Here is a 20,070-nt window from a genome sequence, read left to right as displayed (position 1 = left end):
TGATCAGGAAGAATAAGGTCCTCTCCAGAAAGAGAAATAATAATGCTCTAAGTACCTTAAAGTATTTGATTATTGATGTTCATTTATTTTCCAATGTTATCTCTGTAACATATCTTTTACTTAAGGCTAAGATACAAACCCTTATGACAAGTCTGTAGAAAGTTTTGCTACTTAAACTCTGATGTTTTTGTGGCTATAAATCACAGATTTTCAGAACTGGTGGAGACTTTAAAGTTGTCTGACCTGATTTTCTTATTTTGTAGGCAATAAATTTAATTGTTCCCCTAAACGACACCCATGCACAAAGACCTCCATGTGACATGTTTATCACTGTATTTCTAGGGCTTAGCCCAGTTCCTGACACATAGTGGAGCTCAATAAACATTTGTTGATGGGTTTACTGATTGACAGAATAAGGCTCACACACCTAATTAATTGTAGAGATCTCTGATCTTCTGGGTATCAGTCTGTATTAGTCTGTTCTTGCATTGCTATAAAGAACTACCTGAGACCGGGTAATTTATAAAGAAAAGAGGTTTAATTGACACATAGTTCCACAGGCTGTACAGGAAGCATGACTGTGGAGGCTACAGGAAACTTATAATCATGGCAGAAGGTAAAGGGGAAGCAGGCACATCTTACGTAACAGAGAAGGAAGAAGAGAGCAAAGACACACTTATAAACAACCAGATCTCATGAGAACTCACTCACTATCATGACAACAGCAGTGGGGATATCCACCCCAATGATCCAATCACCTCCCATCAGGCCCCTCCTCCAACACTGAGGATTACAATTTGACATGAGATTTGGGTAGGAACACAAATCCAAACCATATCACGGTCCATTGTCCCCCTTTACGCCAGTTAAAATATTATTACAATTCATCCTAGTTTTCAGGGAAAAACTCTCAAATGTTCAAATTTGCAGTTAAAAAACATCTGCAGCCTTTTCCATTAACCAAAACCTGAACAAAAGGGAATTCTGTGTTGGAACGCATAGATTCCTCTTTCCATAGTTCCTAAAGTGGAGTACTTCTGCATCTCTACAGAAGACAGGGAGATAGTAGAGAGGACATCGTGGGTCACTTTATCTACCTACCTACTTGGTATTAGGGATAGTAAAGGGTTTGATTTCCATCATACGCTTCATAGAAAAGTACCATAAATTCTCATCCCACTTGTGCATCTCCTGATTCCATTTTTTTTGGGTTTATAGGATACTTTCAGATAAATCCCTTAAATTCAGAGGCGTAAGGCCTCTGAAATTGCTACTCAAAATTTTTTCTTTCCATGCAGACCAATGACATAAGAAGACTGTGACAACTGGATATTTTTCTTGAGATATGATAAAGCTCTACATGTGCCTTTCCAGAGGTAGGCTGCTGTCACTATGGACACATGCCTTCTGCTGATGGAAAGGTACTAAAAGGATTTCGGAAATTCCTAGTCTCCTTGCCCTTCCCTTTGCTGGAATGGTAATCCAGCAGTCTTCAAAGAGGCTTGGATGCAGGCAGAATTACTCTGGATCCACTTTGATCACCAAGCTGGCCAGCCCAGCCTAATGTAGTCTGCGGTGATGGCCTAATGTAGGGCTGGACAACTTGACCAGATAATGCTTAAAATTCTATTAGAGATGGTGTAAGGGGAGAAAGAAGGTCTTTAGAGTGCTTTTGTCTCCTGCTCCTCAGATTCCTTCTCTTCTGAAAGAATAAAAATATGATGATACCCAGACAAGGAAAGAATCCCAAATTTTGACCTTAAGACACCCAGAACCATGGCCTCTGGGTCCCTCCTCATAGTCCACCTCCCTGTGCCTGGTCTTGTGAGTTCCTGCTGCTCCCCTTTGCAAGACAATGTGCTATAGCAACTGCACACCCTATTCAACTGTTTGTAGAAAACAGAAAAGGCCCTTCAGTTTACAAACAGCACTCTACTTGAAGACTGTTGAGTGACCATCTTTGGTACATAGCTTTCATTTAGAGACTGTACTCCTATTGCCCACTGCCTTCTTTCAACAAAACATGGTTTTTCCTCTTGGTAGCTTCTGGGAGAATATGATGTTTGCTAATTCGTTTCCTTTGTGAAAACTGGGTTGTCTGTGGAAATATCTTTTACTGCAGGTGGGAAAACTTCATGTGAAAAGTTCAAATCTGTAAAGCTGCATTTTGAGAAACCCTCTATTATACTGATTTTTCCATGGTATTTTCTAATTCCACCTTTAAATCTCTCTAAAGGCAGTGGTTTTCAAGGTTGGCTATACCTTTGTCTCATGGGAGAAGCTTACAAACAGCCCATGGTCTTCCCTAGATCAATTAAGTCTGAGTTTTTGAGGATGTTAGTCACCCAAGCACTGACATATGTGTGTGTGTGTGTGTGTGTGTGTGTGTGTGTGTTTCTGCCTATGCATCCTCTTGTTACTGCTTTTGCTGTGGCTTTGTGAGGACATGACACTTAGAGGCTTTGCAACCAGTTTGGACCCCAGGAGGAGTGCTGACAATACTAAGGTTCTGTCTGAAAGTCACACACAGCCTAGTTCCAGAGTCCTCAACCCCAATAATTCCTTCCTCCTTGATCCATCATCTATTTGTCAGATATGCTGAACAAAACCAAAAGCACTTGGCAGACATCCATGAAGCCAAGCCTGATGGAAGTCTTCTAGTAATTTCCTATTGGCCATAGGATAATGTGCAACTCCTTAACATGACTGAGAAGGTCATATGGGCTCTGGCTGCTGCCAGCCTACAGTCCATCTGTCACTACTCTTTCCACCCCAGGCTTCACGGTAGCCATTGCAGCACATCCTGGTTTCTGTACATGTCCATCCTCTCTTGAAAACTCTCCCCTCCACCTCCAGGATCCTGTCAATGTCTACCCACCTTTCAGTCAACAGCTTGGACATTTCCATTCCGGAAAGCCTTCCCCAACATCCCACATTGAATTAACTTCCTCCTCTATTTTTCCCAAGCATTTGGATTGGATTTATCACGAAGCTTAGTGTTCTGCATTGAAATTTTCTATTCATTCATTCATCTCTCCCTCTGCATTGTAACATCCCTGAAGGTAAGGACTGTGCTCATCTTGTTCCTTGCTGAATCTCCACAACGGCATTTTAATACAAACTTGTAGCACAAATAATTAAAAGTGAGGTAAACTCAGAAAACAACGACGCTAACAGGTTCATTCGTTTATACGGGAGAGCTAAGGGGCACACGGTTTTTGTGAAATAAGTCAAAGGGTTCTGCCTTTCACCATACATATGATTTACCACAAAGGGTAGATGGAGTGGCGTGTGATCATGCACATTGAGGACCCAGGTAACATGGAGGGGATCACAAATTACCTGATGGTTTTGATCATGCTGAGACCCATTTCAACACAGCAGTGGGCATGGTCCTGGCGGGGCTCAGGAAGTCCAGACACGCAGTAGTAGCAGTCCCCCAGAATTTTAATACGAAGGCAGTGATGCTCCTGGAAGGAACAGGATAAGAGGGAAAGGTCTATGTCAGCAGAAGGATCAGTTCTTCAGAAAGGTTGAGAAAGAGGCAGGACTAGGTGGTCTGCAATTTGGGGTAAGGTGCACCTACCTTTGAAATACACTTCTGTCTTTCTAAAATATTTGAGGTGTAACCTAAATGGGGGTTTGAAGGACCCAGAGGTGGAGTGGAATCATAAAAAAATTGGATTTTGAGCTCAAAAGCTACATGGTTATATCCAAGCTTTGCTATCTACTAGCTCTATGGTCTGTACACCTATCACTTGGCCAGGCCTGACAGAGTGATCATAGTATCTCCTACAAATCAGCCCCAAACAATGTCTCTCTTCTCAGAAGCAGCTGTGAATTAACAGCTTTCATCAGTCTTTAGCTTAATAATAAGCACTTAAAAATGTACATCACTTAGGGAATCCTATTACTTCAACTTGATAAAGTTCCTTTCCAGCAAGGACACTGGCACTTTATGAAGAGGAACTGAGTCTTCTTATATATCCTTTTATTCACGCATTAATTTATATGTTTGTTCATTGAAAAAATTAAAAATCAACTGGGCATCTATAATAAGGCAAACATTGGCCCTAACACAAAGATGACTAATAATAGCTCCTATTATGCTCTATAAATAAAACACAGTTAATCCTCACAACAACCCTCTAAGGTGGGTTGTTTTTCCTCCATTTCACAGGTGAGAAGTAGTTGTTAGTTTGGCAGATTTCCAATCTTAAAGACACAACTCTTACAAAATTTCAAAGAACAACAAGGGTTAAGAAAGTAATGCAAGCTTTTATATTGGATAGGAAGCAGCTGGATGTTATAGGTTCTAGAAGAAAGAGAACTTAAGGTAGTATAGCATGGCGAGCCAAGAGCACTGGTTTAGGAGTCACGCTGCACAGGATCAAATCTCAGATACCCCCTCCGTGTTTTCGGTGAGTCTTTGGGTAAATTACCCAACCCCTGGGCTTCAGGTGCCTCATCTATAAAATGGGGATAATCATAGGGCCTGTCCCATTGTGCCACTGTGAGGGCTGAGTGAGATGATGCAAGTGAAAGCTCAGTACAGGGCCTGGCAGATGGGGCACTCAATTAATATTGCCTCTTTCTATAATGAAGACTTGGACTCCAGGCCTGGCTCCTTCACATATCTGTTTTTCATCATGGACAAGTGACGTTTCCTCTTGGTTTCCTTGGGCAGATTGTTGGGACTGAATGACCTCTGAGATGCCTTCTAGATCTGAAGTCCTAAAGGCTTATGGTTCTATGGCTGTGTGGGAAAAGCAGGGCCCCAGAGCTGGAGAAGGGGAGTTATTGATAAAAAGTGCCCACTGAGAGACCAACAGTACTGCTGATGCCCTTGTAGCAGGAAGCTGTAAAGCACTGTGTCGGTTTCACAATCTCACCAGGAGTTGGACATTATGTTTGGGTAATGGATAAGTAAATATACTATCCCAAGTAAAACAAATATTAGACAGGGAAAAGAGAATCAGAACTGTCTCTGGAACTTCCCCGTCAGATTTCTGGAGCCTTGTCAACATTCCCAAATGGGCCCAGATGCAATCTTCAGAACTCTGACAGCATGTACAGCCATCCCAGGATTATTTTTAGGAGACCAGAGCTCCTGTCTACTGGCTGCTTCAATGCAGCTAATTTTGCAAGACAGGTGACAATGAGGTCTGATTGATCAAATAAAAGAAGCTTAAGGCCTTCAGTTATTTCTTCTAAGACCTTGAGAGTGTCATGATCAGAATGGAACTTAGAAAGTTTCTTGTTCATTGGTGCTAGCAGTGCCCAGATTTGTGGAGTTAGTGGGACTGTTATGAAAAAAGAAATCAGAGGGTTCAGGGATGTTGTAGAGTACATTTTTTTTGTCAAGAAAATATGAACAATCCATCAACAAACACCAAAAACAGCAATCCAAATACTATCTACTATCCCCATCACTTATAAAGACATATCCTCAGAATAAAGGCAAGGTTTTCTTTTTACCTAAATAAATGTAACATTATGAAAACTCACTACATTGCTCTTATCATTTTTAAAATCTTATGCCCACAAGTTTAAAATTTCCAGTTTGTGTGTATGAAGCAGAATTTGAGAACCAGTGTTCCAATATCTTATTCTGATTTTGCAGATCCGAGCACTGAGACTGGAAGGCAGGGATTGGTGACTTCATCTGCAAATGGTCTTTTGGGTCATTGGGTTGGTATGTGAAAGAAAGCCTGGTGCCATCAAAACCAGATGCATGGATTGGCCTGTTGCCTGTTTGCTACAGGGAGGGATGAGGAAAAGGGGCATAACAAAAATTACTTTGGTCTAAGAATCTGACATCTGCATTCCAGGCAAATTTACCTGCTGTTTGACCTTGGATAAGATACTGAAGCCACTGTATGTGGGTTTCAATTCCTCATATGTGACAAGTGCCAAAATAATCTATCTTGTCCTTAATACATAACAGAGTAAGCTTGGCCGTTACTTAACAATGACAATGACAACTGACACCCGGAAGTAGCCTTCTCAATGTTCAGCATGCTGCTCCTTATCTTTTTTCATTGAGCTTCACAATAAAACTCTGAACATGGCAGAGCAGGTAAAGTCACATCTGTTTTACAGATACAAAAATCTCAGTGGAGAGAGGGGAAGCTTTCTGTGCTACAGGGGAACTAGGTAACAGTAACAACCTGGGCTGGACATCACCCTCACCAACTCTGAATCTGTGATCTCTCCCTGAGAACAGAGGTGAAAAAGCACTTTGGAAAAAATCTAAGTGGGGACAGGAGCTAATAGTCGCTGAGCATGTGCAATGTGCCAGGCAATATGCTAAATACATTACACTTATGTGACTTAGTCTTCAGGACCACTTTCTGAGTCACGTGCCATTTTACAGATGGGAACAGCAGGCTTGAGGGAAAGGCCACATGGCAAGTAGGAGGCAGAAGAATTCAAACCCGTGTTCGTCCGATTGTGGGGCTCCATGCTCTCTCTTGTCAAAACTGCAGGAATTATGGCAAAGTCCAGAATGGTAGGTCTCCTGACAAAAGTGTGTTTTAGAAGGAGATTGTGTAAAATAGTTGATTACTCTTCTGAGGCTGACATTGAATAACGATGTGATGATGTTCATGTCCAGGGTTTGTTGTTCTTCCAACAAAAGGTGGAGCTGGTGGCCTCCTTGAAACTCTTTGGATCCCAAATACATGGTTGTATATATGCATATATATTATATAAAATTATTTTACATATAAAAATAAAATGTATGTAATATATATAATATATTAAAGGCCTGGATTCTTATCTGTCAAGGTCTGTCAATTTGCAGATACATTTTTCTGATCAAATACTATGAGCTGTCAGATGACTTGACAGTAATATCCAAATAACTTATTTGTACCAGAAACTACCTTGAAAAGTTCACATACAGGAAGCCAGATTGCTTTGGAAAAAAATATTCAAAAAGAAAAATAAAGTAGGGTGAGGATCTTCTTGAAAATTTTATTGAGTTGGCCTTATTGCAATGCTTTCCTCCTGTCTTGATGACTTTGACATTATCAAAATCTTGGAAAATTTCCAAGAGTTTATGAAACTGCACATACAGACAGTAGATAAAAATTAGGAGATGAATGCACCAAATGATCAAAGATGGTTATATTGTTCACGGGGTAGAATTACAAGGATGTGTACTTTGCATTGTGTACATCTTCGATGTTTGAATTTTAATATAATGAACACGTGTAACTTTAATAAGCAGAAAAACTCAATAAAAATGAAAAAGAAAAGACTTTCAAAGCAAAAACATTAGTGTTATCAATGTACTTTTTAAAAAAGTTAGAAATCCCAACAAATTTTATAGTATTTTATCTAATTGTAATCACATAAGTGGTACATGAATATATTGTCCTAGTAAAAATGAAACTGTAGATAAGGTTGAAGTCTCCTAGGACAGCCTCTTCTCGTCAAACACACAGCACCCTGGAAACCTAGCCTTCTTGCCCTCTCCATGGAGGCTGCTATGCATTCACATGTGGTTTTTCCCTTGCCAGACTCTGAGCTTCTTGAGGGGAAGGATGGGTTTTGTCTTTTCAGAGTCTCGCACAGTACCTGACAAAGTACCTTTTCTCTTTCTCTGGGTCAGCAGAGTTTACTGTGACACCAGAAACGCACCTTAATCACATCTGCCAGTGGACTTTGGATGGCCATTTTTGTTCATCTTGGCATCTTTGATAAAAAATATCAGAACCATAATAGGAAATGGAATAGCTATGTGTAACTGATACCAACCACCACTGATGCAACAATAAAAGGAAATGGTATACATGTTTTTCCCCAGTCCCCAGCCCTCCAGCTAAAACCAACCCTCCTATTAGGAGGATACCTCAGTTTCCACTTCCTCCTCTGTCCCTGTCAGTCTCCTAGCTAGTAGCTGTTCAGTAGCTGAAATTTATACTACGGTTGCGTGACAAGTCCCTGCCTGCCTTTCTAGCCTCATCTCCACTACTTCCTACCCTGAACTGTATCCTCTAGCAATCTCTTCTGGTTTCTTCACATATACAGAGTAACATCTTTATGCTGGTTTTCTCCTCTGCATAAAATATCCTGCTCTGATTTCTTTGCCTTGCTAATTAGTATATAAATTATGTATAATAAAATCACCTTTTTGACAAAGTCAAACTCATGTCTGTCTGACTGTGGGGCTCCATGCCCTCTCTCTACAATACTGTAAAGAGTGATGGAAACAACCACCATAATAAAAATATAAAGCAGCTATGTAATCCCCCAAATCACCCCACGCTCCATTGCTATCCATATGCTTACTCCATTCCCAGCCCTCCTTGCAGCTACTTATCTGTTTTCTGCCTCTGTAATTGTACCTTTTATAGGATGTCTTGTAAATGGAGTCATAAAATACCTAGCCTTTTGTATCTGGCTTCTTTCACTTGGCATACTGCACTTGAGATTCATTGATGTTGCACATAAGAGTGGATAATTCTATTTTTATTGCTGGACAGTATTCTATTGTATTATTTACATCCTTTTTAAGACTCAGCTTAAGAGTCACTTTCTTCAAGAAGTCTTCTGTCATCTAAAGGTCATGTGTTGCCTCTGTGTTTCCATGGCCCCCAGACTGACCCTCCTCATAAGACATGGCACATTTTATATTCCTTACCTATTTATGAATCCCTAACTAGACTCAATTCTAGGAAAGGAGGAGGTGTGTTTTCATGATTCTCATATTCCTAACACATAGCAGCATGCACAATACCTAGTAGGTGCTTAAATGCAAGTATGAATGTATCTCCCATAGAGTGAGGCAGTCTTAAAAGAGGACATTCTGACGTTCTAAAAATGAACTCCCACTTGATGTGGTGTTATTTAATTCTCATTACAGCTCTCTGAGGTTGGCACTAACATACACACTTTACCAAACAGGAAATTAAGATGTCTATTTGAACCCAAAGCCCACTCTAAAGTACAGTGTGACAATGATATTACTTTGTAACTCAAGTGGATTTAGGACTATGAATCTGTGTTTTGATAGCAAATGTCCATCTCCTTTAATCTGTTTTCTAGCTTAGCTCTGATCAAGCCTACTGGAAAATGAAGACACTGTCTTGCTGGCTAAAAACAAAGTTCTTAAGTTAGGTTGATCAAAATGGTGGTGGGATGGCCCAGCAGATTACTGGTTTTTGAGAATGTGCTAATTCATCCCAGATGGTCAGGGTTGGCTGGAAAACTGCAGGCTGTCATTGCTGCATGCATGAGCACTGAAGCTGCAGCTGGATGGCACCTGGCCACGTGCAAGGGGAAGCAATGATAGGGGTGTGGAAAGCAGATAAAAGGGACTTGGGTTTGATTGTCACTCAACCAGCTGTCTCTCAATTGAGAAAATTAATCTGACAAATCTTCCGCCTGAGACCTGTAAACAGCTAACATCAGTCCCCAGAAAGTGAGAGGGTCAGGGTCCATGCCTAGGGACAGGATACAGAATGGTAATGACTTTGGGAAAGAAGGCTGAATCCTTCTCTTTCCTTATTCCATATGCAGTCCCTCACTCCTGCAAAAGACTAGGAGGGAATTAAATTCAACTCACATGGGCCAGTCGATCAAATCTGGCAAAGAGCTCGTTGAGCATCCTGACCAGCTCCTGAGCAGACAAGGTCGTGGAGAGGTTGGTAAATCCTTTAACATCTGCAAAAAGAATACTAAACACAGGGAAGAGGGTGGGGGTGGGGGGAGAAAACATATTAATATTTTAATCCACCTTGGGATACACATCAACATCCTCCCAATAGATAAACTGTCTTTGTGGTCTGAGATTTTAGCTCTCGCTGCCATGAGAGTCAGGAGGAATGTCTCAGTATTTAATAAATATCTCAGCAGAGAGTCCACCCAGGAGCTCAGGAAGGACAAGGTGACAACAGGAAGCCCTTTTGTCCTGTGCAGTGCTGTGTAGAGTAAGCAATGCAAACAACCCAAAAGAAAATTTGTCACCATGAAGAGATCAATTTCTTGTGGAAAGCAAGATGAAACTTTATGAATTATCTCTATATTTCCACAACAAACAGCAATGCACATGCAATGAACACAGAGTAAAACAGTCACAAGGGGCAGGGGCAGAAACCAAAACCTCATCATCTTGAACCCAATGACAGGTACTCTACCCAAAATGGCAGGTAAATAGGCATTTCTCAAAAATTATGACAATAGATGGCAAATCTGGGAGACCTCAGGCAGAATAATTAATTTCCTAAAACTCTCACATTACTAAAGATTTCAGTTAGGTGAGGTCTTGTTCTATGCATATGGCCTGGTACAAGGGACAGAGCAGCTTCCAAAAGCCTTCTAAAAGCCAGGTACTCTCTTAGTTAAACCATACAGTTACTCTGTGGGGCAAGCACAGTTCTCTCCATTCAGTCCATGAGGAAACTGAGGCTCAGAGAGGCAAGGAGAATTGCCCAACATCTCACTAGTAGCACATGGCAGAGCTGGGATTGTCCATTTGGCTGAATTGCACTGAGGGACATTGCTCCAATCATCTTACCATGCCATCTCAGCGACCTCTGAAAGGAAAGATGGGACACCAAACAGGATACCATATTTGATCATTTCTCATTTTTCATCCTCTCTGAAAGTGAGGTGTGTCTTACAATTGATCACCTTAGCAGCGTGTCAAGTTTTTTACATCTTTTCTTAGTGTTGCCTAAAATAATGACAAGTCTTACAATCAACCTATGAGTGTAATTTACTTTTAATGAAATAGGTAATTGGGCTAGAACACATTGTGGAATGTGCTGACTTACATCAGTCACCACATGTATTCAATCATTCTTAAAATTCATCTCCGTTACAAACCTTTTTAAGAATTTGACATAGACTATGGATTATCTCTCCGCAAAATGCACAAGCATTCAAAATTTTTTTGAAAGAGATTTATACCTTCTGCAAAGTCCATTCATGAAATCATTAGGAATCCTTAGATCTATTGCTTTAGTTAATTATTGAATGGGTCATTCTTTCAGCAAATATTTATGTATTTACTATGTGATCAGCTAGGCACTGGGCTAGAAAGTTAGCTTAAATGATATATAAGACCTAGTGCCTGTCCTCAAGACACTGAGTCTGAGGAATGGAGCTGGAAAGACAAAGAGAAAAATGGAAACAGTGCAGGGTGATGATCGCTGTGATTGAAGGACATATTGGGGGGTGATCAGCCTCAAAGGGATCAGGAGTCTCCCACTAGAGCGAAGTCTCAGCTGGTTCTTGAAGAATGTGATGAGCAAAGTGACTAGGAGGATGGATGCTCTGAGCAGAGAGAATAGTACATTCTAGGATCTGGTGGAAGAATGAGTATATATATAACAAGGTTCTGCAGTAATTCAAGGGCAGCCAGTCAGAAGGCATCACTGAGCAAGGAGGCTAGAAAGAAGAGAGAGATGAGGTCAGAAATATGGGTTGGGCAATGATGGAGAAGGTGCTGGTAAACCAGGATGAAGAATGTAGACTTTGTCCTGAAAGTGATGGAAAGCTAGTGAATGGGATTTAAGCATGGACATGATGCCAATAGATTTTCAGTTTAGAAAGCTACCTTTGGCAGAGTGACTATACTACCATTGTCTTCTACAGTTCTGTGGTGGCATAGCATATGGTCATATGCACAGAATTTGAGTCTAGATAGATCTGGGTTCAAATCTTAGCTCACCACTTATGAATTTTATGACCTTGGGCAGCTTCCTGAACTTCTGTAAGCCCTAGCTCTGTAAACCGGAGATAACTGTCATACTTGCCTCATTAGTGGGTAGCGTTTAGCACATCATCTGGCAATTGCCAGCATAGTAAATGCTCCTTAAATGTGTTAGCTTTTGTTATCATTTTACAAAATTATACTATAATTGCATGTTATATTTGAGAGAGAAAGAGAAGAGAGAGGTAACAGAGGTAGAAAATAATATGGCCCTTCATTGGATTATGTTTCACTTGTAGCTAAAAGCATTCCTAACTGTTGATGAAGCCTGAACTTCCAGAAGGCAGCAACACTTACAGAGTATTGACTGTGGACTTGGTATTGCTCTGGCAGCCCTACATGTATTCACTTATTTATTCCATGTAACCTGTGAGGGAGAACCTATCATGATCTTCTCCATTTTATGGAACTGAGGCCTAAGTATCTTGCCCATAATCATGAAGAACTAGAATTTGAACCAGGAAGCCTGACTCTGGCATCCATACTCTTTTTTGCTCAACTATGTTACTTTTGAAGCAAGAAAAGTCATTGCTATGACAGGTGGGAAGTGGACAGGCTCTTAGATCACTTGGTTTAGCACATTCCCTTTATGAATCCATAAGCCCCAAACTACTAGTATCCATCTGTCTATGGCAAGAATGGCATAGAATAAATAAATGCCAATTTATTTATTCATTCAACAGTTTATTAATTAAATGACTACTATACACCAGGAAGTGGAGATAAAGTAGTGAGCAGATGATAGCATCATCCCAGCCTTTATAAAGCTCACAGCTTACTGAAAAAACAAATGGATTCCCTGAGAGCTAAGATCATAAAAGTTTCACATATCTTCAGTGTTCCAATATCATCAAACTTCTCCAGGTCTTTTGATCCCACTGTACATTATGCACCTGTATCTTTGTACATGCTACACCTGATCCCTGGTATAGCTTTTTCCCCCTTTCGCTACCTATTAAAATCTGACTTGTCCTTCAAAGCCCCCTCAGGTGTTAAAATCATGTTAAGAGTCTATACCTCTCTGGAGACCTCCCCAAGCATAGCCAGTTATCCCCAACTCGAGCTTCTTGCCCTGTTGGCACCCCTCTCTGTTACAACACTTAACTCTCCATAGCACAATCATATGTGGCTAAGTGTGCTCCATCTATTAGCTGAAGAACAAGAATGAAGTCACCTTTGTATCCCACCTGCCCAGCACACAGTTGGCCGTATTACATGTTTCCTTAGTCCAATCAACAGAAACATTCAGAATTAAGTCCTCCTTCCTCAAAGCATGGTCATGGCCCCCAGTGGCATCTCATGAAACATTGTTAGAAATGTAGACTCTCAAGCCACCTCTCCAGACCCACTGTACCACAATCTGCTTTAATTGAGCCGTAGATGATTTGGGTGCACATTTAAGACTCAGAAGCACTGGTGTAAGTCATAGTTGTACAATAAGGATTTATTGAATAAAAGATCAGAGGCAGAAACCAGGGCCCTTGTTCTCGTTCCATTGCTTGTTCTGCCACCCCTGGTGCTGGGCTCAGATCATCAAGTCTTTTGATTCTTGGCATAAATTTGCAGCTTTCCAGGATGAATATACCAAGGGGCCATAGTAATTTTAAACTCTAATTTGGTTACATAAGTTGTTTATTTGGCTAAAAATACGTCATGTTACCTAATAGTCACTCTTTAAATAGAATCCCCAAGGAAGCTTTTGCAGAGTTCAATAGAATCATTAGGAACATGGTCCCTGTGTAGACTCCTCTCACTAAGTTTCAGATGTGTTCAGTGTTCCAATATCATAACTGTGTGTTCTTGGGAAAGTTACTTAACTTCTCTGAGCTTCCATTTTTCTTGATAATAAAGTAAAGGTCATTAAAGCTACTCTGTAGGACTACATAAGAAGATAACTTGCAAATCATTGCATAATTCTCAATAAATGAAGGGTATATAATGTCTTTGTGAAGTTTTTACAAATCTGGAAGTGCTTAACTGCCAAGCGGATGGATCTAGAAGGCCATAAAGTTCTCTAGGTCCATTCAATTGCATTTTGCTTGTTCGCGAAACTCTAGTCTACAGGACAGATGTAGCGATCACACATGTTGACAGGGCTGGCTGGAAATTAACAGCCAGTCAAGAAAGCGAACAGACTTAGCAAGAGTCTAAAAATGAGGATTTTTCTGATCCTTGACAATGGTTCACTAAAATGTCTACCATGGCATAGGGTGAGATAAAGACAAAGGTGTCTCCCAGACAGACCCACAAAATCTGTATCAGCAAATGTGCAAATGTACATGAAATGGAGTTGGCAGGGCCGATAGGAAATAGCAAAAAACCATGACAGAGAAGGATGACTGCCCACCAAATCCATGCCTCTGTTTGCATAGTCAATCCACCTGTCACTAGGAAAGGCCATTGAGCCAGAGGCACTGTTCCCAGCCCACTTTGTTTCTAGGCGGGCACCTGGAATTGATTCTCCCTAATGAAATCTGAGCAGAAATGACATATGTCATTTTCAGGTTAAGGTGGTAAAAAAAAAAAAAAAGTAGGTGTGAGTACTCTGTGCTTCCCCTTCCAATAACCAAATTCTGGGAACTTTGAGGCCCAAGGGATGGAAGTTACAAAACAAAGGAGCCTTTGTCCCCGAATCACCCACTGACCAGTAATATCAGCAGTGAACACTTGTGTGAATAAATTTGATTGCGTTAAAAATCACTGCAATTGGAAGGGTATTTGAAAGAGCAGATAACATTATCCTAATGAATACAAGAAGTGTCTTAAGTATCTGGGGGAAAAAACAGGAAAGATAAATAGAATTGGGTAGGTGGGGTGGAGAGCCTGAATGGCTTCCAGTAAAAAGTTGGTGGCCAGGTGGATCCTCAGGTGAACCTGGAGAAGTCTCAGAGGTTGATAGCTGAAATCAACTTGAGCGTTCAAAAGAGCCCAGCTTTTGGATTGGGAAACGGAGGCCCACAGAGGTGAGGTGATGGAGTCGAAGTCTCGCCAAGGGTGTGGCTACCCCAGCCCACGTGGGCACAGGAATGCCCCCAAGCATGGCGCCTTTAATCATACCCTTTCCTGATGAAGGTAAACAGTGGTATGAAATATAAGTCAAGACTTAGAAGTGTACAGCACTTTTTAAGTAAAGAGTCTTCAAAATTAAAAAACAACAACAACAACCAAAAAAAACAAAAACAAAAACAAAAACAAAAAAAAGGCAAGGGAGAAGAAAGAATGCACCAGGCAGTTTACCATGAAGAGGGTGACGGGTTTGGAAATGATTTCAAAAATGCTCCCAACACCACAGCGGGGTTGCTTTGGGCGTTGGGGAAGGGGGTGGAGTAGCCAGTTGGCTTTGTTCTCCGACTTGGGCTAGGGACCGTCCTCCTCTGCTTTCAAGGCTCCGGTCTTATTTTAGCACCCTGCAGCCTCGCAGTGGGCAGGAGACGCCCCGCCGCCCCGAGCTGAGTTCATCTTCCCGAAACCCCGGGAAACCCCGGGAGCTGCAGGCATCTCGCCAGGCTGCTCTGAGACTAGCCCGGGAGCAACCGGGCCGGCGGCTGGTTTCTGCTTCAGTTCTCCTCCCCCTAGTAACGGCTCTGAAAATGCAGAGACACGGAGGGCAGAAAACGAAATTTTAATGTACTGTGTCATGAACTTCTGGAAAAGGGTCTCCAGCGCAAGAACTCAGTTCGATGACTTAAAATAAATGGGTGGGGTTGGAGGGGTGGGGGCAGAAGAAACTAACTGCTCAGGAGTGATGGGAGCACTGAAAAAGGATTCCTGCAAAAAGCAAGCCGCCGAACATGTTTATTGCACTTAGGCACCTGAGCATGTCGGTGTCGGCGCACGGGCTTGTTGAATTTTCCCTGTATTTCTTTTAAAAGGTATTTTTCGCTCCTCCTTTCTCCATGGTGACAGGCACTTTCATCAGATGCCACATATTTTATTTATGTATTTATATGATTCGTATATATTTATAGCTGAATATGTAATTAAATATTTATTTATTTTTCCCCCAAATATTCATGCAATTTCTGCTTTCTCTGGATCTGCATTTATGGTCAAGCCATTTTGCCACCAGGGAAGGAACATGGAACACCAACTATGATTCTCTGCATGGACCATGGCTCTGCCTTCACTTCTGCTGACGCTTTTGCTCAGAATTCATGTATTTGTGTTTTTCACTTGGCTGACTTCGTCTCAAATAAAGCCAAGAAGAATCATCATCTCTGCCAGGAAGGTTTCTCTACCTATCTCCCTCTCCCCACCCTCCACCACCTCCTTGCCCCAGATTTTCCTCCTTTTATGATCTCTTGGCATTTGTTGCCTGCTTAATAATCAAACCCCATACTCTATTATGATTAATAGGTGCCTATTGTCTTAGAACTAGTATTGAAGAGTTCTTATGTGTGGGACCAATTCCTAGATCTGGGGCACATCTCTTACTGGAATTGCTGTTTGACAAAGGACTGTTTTGCAAACTCAAGCATCTAACTCAGTATAGCTCAAATCTTGGACAAGACCCTGGGAATGACCTATCCTGCTATGCCCCTGAAGGGTTGTGTTAGAATCATGCTCTCTACTGAATTTCAAAATGTGTGTTCCTGCATGTCAGGAATGGAATACCTACAGATGCTGGTAAGTGCAAAGTTGTCCTCTGTCCTGCTGACATTAGGAAGAAAGGAACTATGAGAATAGGTTTGTCATTTTTGAAGTTGCTTAATGTAAGGACTCTGACTCTATGTTTGGGAAATTTTTACCTTATGATATTTGGTGGGTGGGAAATACAGTTCCACTGTATAAGCTGAAAATGCCAGAGACTTGCTTTCCAGGCACTTGAAGAAAATGACTGGGCTCAGCCAATCAGACCCATCTGCTCCAGGCTTTAACTTGAGATGCAAAGAAGCAGCAGGAGCAGGAAGTCAGGGCAGAGCAAAGACAGCAATATCAGTTTCTGGGGCTGCAGGAGGAACTGCAGTGGTGGCATGCCGTGTCAGGGGTCAGGGTTGATTGCACAAGCAATGGACTGGTCAGAGACAGTTGGCAGTGGCTACTGCCAACTGCCAGCTGGCCTAGTGCTCTGGCTTGATTTTGCCTATGCCTTTCACTCTGTGGCCTTGCTTCATTCTGGCCCATTTCCCCTGGCCCATTTCCCCCATGCACTTCTCCATTCTTCCCTAATTATTCTGTAATCCGCGACATAACCTTTCAATACATTTCCTTTGTTTTTTGGAAATGAAGTCTTGCTCTGTTGCCAGGCTGGAGTTCAGTGGCATGATCGCAGTTCACTGCAACCTCTGCCTCCCGGGTTCAAGCGATTCTCCTGCCTCAGCCTCCTGAGTAGCTGGGACTATAGGCATGCACCACCACACTCAGCTAATTTTTGTATTTTTAGTAGAGATGGGGTTTCACCATGTTGGCCAGGATGGTCTCAATCTCTTGACCTCGTGATCCGCCCACCTTGGCCTCCCAAAGTGCTGGGATTACAGGCATGAGCCACCACGCCCAGCCAATACATTTCTTTTAAATCAGTCATGGTTGGATTCTTTTGACTGCAACTAGGAAACATGTCTGAAATGAACTACAATATACTGAATGCTCTACTACTTGCTTAACTCTGCCTGTTGTATATTTTGTATTAATCTTCACTTACGTGATCCACATAAAACTCTGCAAAGTGGCTAAGAGATGCTCATTTTACAGAGAAGAATTTTGAGATTCAGGTAAATAAATTTCCCAAGATCACAAATAAGGAATAGGCAGAATTGGGATTTTAAAGCTGGTCTGCCTCACCATGGAGTTCACCCTTTGATTTTCATTACATGCCACGGTGTCCAGTGTTGTGCTGGGCACGTAGAGGGCACTGATGCATGGATGGGGGAGTGAGTGGGAAGATACATGGATGGATGGATGGGTGGATGGATAGATAGATGGTTGACTAAAAATATGTTTGCAAAGGAAAATAAACTGTCATTCTTTTGTATTGTTTTAAACACACTTATGATAAATACAAGGAGGAGATGTATGTGATCACAACTGAAACTCCCAAATTACATTCTGTGATTATTTTTCTTATAGTTTAAAAGGTGTTTGCCTTTCCCACTCAAAATGTAAAGACAGACGTGCCTACTATAGGAGAGCTAGGCAGTAGGTCAACGAGCGAATATAATTTTATTCTGTGACATTCTTCTCCAGCCTTAATTTGGAAATGTAGAACTCTCTGATGAATAATCACTAGGTAATGAATTAATCAACCAAATGAGGAAAGGTGCTGACATTCAGGCAGACAGAAGTCACGGAAGTGCGAGGAGAGCACCCAAACACACATAGATCACGCCGAGATCCAGGGCAAGGGTGTTGCGTTTCTCACCTGACATTCTCATAGCGATGGATGTAGATCCGATGGAACTGGTGCTGCAGGTGCTCGTCTTCCACATTGGTCATGTCGTTGATCATTTCCAGGACAACAAACCGGGGGAGCACAGAAAGCACGAGCCGCTCCTGGAACAAATGAAGAGGGACAGTCCTGTTAGGCTGACCAGCGAGTCTCAGATGGGAGGGTGGAAGGTGGAGAAGTCATGGGACTTTTGGATGAACTTCCTTTGGAATTGATAATTTCATACCATTCTATGACTATGACAAATATTTATTGAGTACTTATTACTTGCCAGGCACTCTGCTGGATGTTGGATATATAGTGGTGAGCCAAATGGATGTGGTTCTGACTATGGTGGAGCTTGCATTCTAATAAGGAAGATACATTAAGTATTACATACCCAAAGATACCTACACACATTCACAAAATGTGATGAGTGCCATGCAAAAACAGGTCATGATGAGAGAGTACAATGGTTGATGACAGCGATTCATATCAGGGATTAAGAATGGCCTTACCAAGGAATTGATATTTAAAATTGAGACCTGAAAATTTGGAAGGAGTCAGTCCTGTGTAGTGCAAGGAGACATCCAGGAATTAAAAATAATAACTACAAATATCCTGAGGCAGAAAAGAGCAATGGTGTAGCTGGAGGGTGGTGATAGCAATGAGGTTGGAGGTGTAGCTAGATCTTGCAGGTGAGCATACGATGTTTGCGTTTAATTCCAACTACAACTGAAAGCCACTAAATGGTACTAAGCAGCAGAGTGACATAAGTGGATTCATGTTTTAAAAGATCACTTTGACTGGGATTTGGAGAATGTGTTCTGGGGAGGAGCCAAGGCTGGAGACAGAAGGACTAGGTGGGGAAGCTCCTGGAATGTCCAGGTGAGGTAAGATTCATAGAACTGGCAACCTAGATGGCAGGAAAGAAAGAGGGTGTGCCCATCGTGACAGCTAGTTTTGAATTTGGTTGCCTGGGAGAGTGAGCCACACTTATAGAAACAGGGAACATACAAAAGAAACCAGGCTTATAAGGCACTAGCTCTTTATCAAAGATGAGAGGAAGTGAGATGCACGCAGCCAGAAAGTGGGTTCCTAACTCCAGACAATAATATTCTTTCTATTGTGATCACCACTGTACATAAAAGCAAAGGAATGCGTTAACTAGCAACGTGAATTGAATTCTAAAAAGTCCTTGTGTTGTGGAAACTAGGCAAGAGGCTGGCTTCTGACACATGGTTTACTTGGTTACATGGTTTACTGTGATAGATGAAGTTTAATACTTTTAGTTGAATAACAGAAAATAGGGTAATTATCATTGATATGATCATAATAGGTCATGTGGAAGTATCCAGTTGAGGCATATCACTGTAGAGAGTTAAAATTTCTCTCAGTCTATGGTTTACTATAGTGTCAAATTGAGTTTAAGACAGGCACATTCTAATCACCACAGTTCCTCATATCTTTGTAGTTATTTATGGGTATTAAGCATTGTTACCGTTCATTCTTTCATGTGTTTCTCTCGAAACCCTGACAATCAGCTTGCAGAAATAATCATTTTCATATAATGGACAGACTGAGTCCAGGAGAGATTAAGTTACTTGCACAACCTGAACAGTTAATCTCCTTGTAGTTATTTATAGGTATTAGGCATTGTCACCATTCACTCTTTCATGTGTTTCTCTTGAAACCCTGACAATCAGCTTGCAGAAATAATCATTTTCATATAATAGACAGACTGAGTCCAGGAGAGATTAAGTTACCTGCACAACCTGAACAGTTAATCAAGCGGCAGTTGCAGGATGCAGTCCTTTCCCTTGTTATTCCTTGCTGGGATTCTTGGTGAGATGGGAAAAGTCTTGGATTGAGTCTGATGGAGAAGTTTAGATTCCTACTCCATCATTGGATATTCATGTGGCATTAGGCAAACTACCTCATCTTTCTGTGCCTTAGTTCCCTAATTTGGCAAATATTAATA

At 41.5% G+C, this 20,070-nt stretch overlaps 1 protein-coding gene and 1 long non-coding RNA gene across 3 annotated transcripts in view; one reads left to right on the top strand and one right to left on the bottom strand.

The window, feature by feature from the left end:
- Positions 1-20,070, bottom strand: part of ADCY8 (adenylate cyclase 8 (brain)) — a 283,450-nt gene that overhangs the window by 165,629 nt on the left and 97,751 nt on the right. For both annotated transcript variants that reach the window (XM_011968626.1, XM_011968627.1), the window contains exons 3-5: positions 18,084-18,214; positions 9,575-9,686; positions 3,343-3,470 (exon numbers count right to left, since the gene is read on the bottom strand). In XM_011968626.1, the coding sequence (XP_011824016.1) occupies positions 3,343-3,470; positions 9,575-9,686; positions 18,084-18,214 (371 nt within the window). The remainder of the gene's footprint in view (positions 1-3,342; positions 3,471-9,574; positions 9,687-18,083; positions 18,215-20,070) is intronic.
- On the top strand, positions 1,695-15,936 carry LOC105530894. The gene is made up of 3 exons (XR_001004704.1): positions 1,695-1,824; positions 9,529-9,652; positions 15,780-15,936. It is a non-coding gene; the product is annotated as an uncharacterized LOC105530894 (long non-coding RNA).

This window comes from Mandrillus leucophaeus, unplaced genomic scaffold (genome assembly GCF_000951045.1).
Source record: "Mandrillus leucophaeus isolate KB7577 unplaced genomic scaffold, Mleu.le_1.0 Scaffold851, whole genome shotgun sequence".
Lineage (NCBI taxonomy): Eukaryota > Metazoa > Chordata > Mammalia > Primates > Cercopithecidae > Mandrillus > Mandrillus leucophaeus.
Note: the sequence above shows the minus strand (reverse complement) of the source record. Positions and strands in the feature narration are given on the sequence as shown.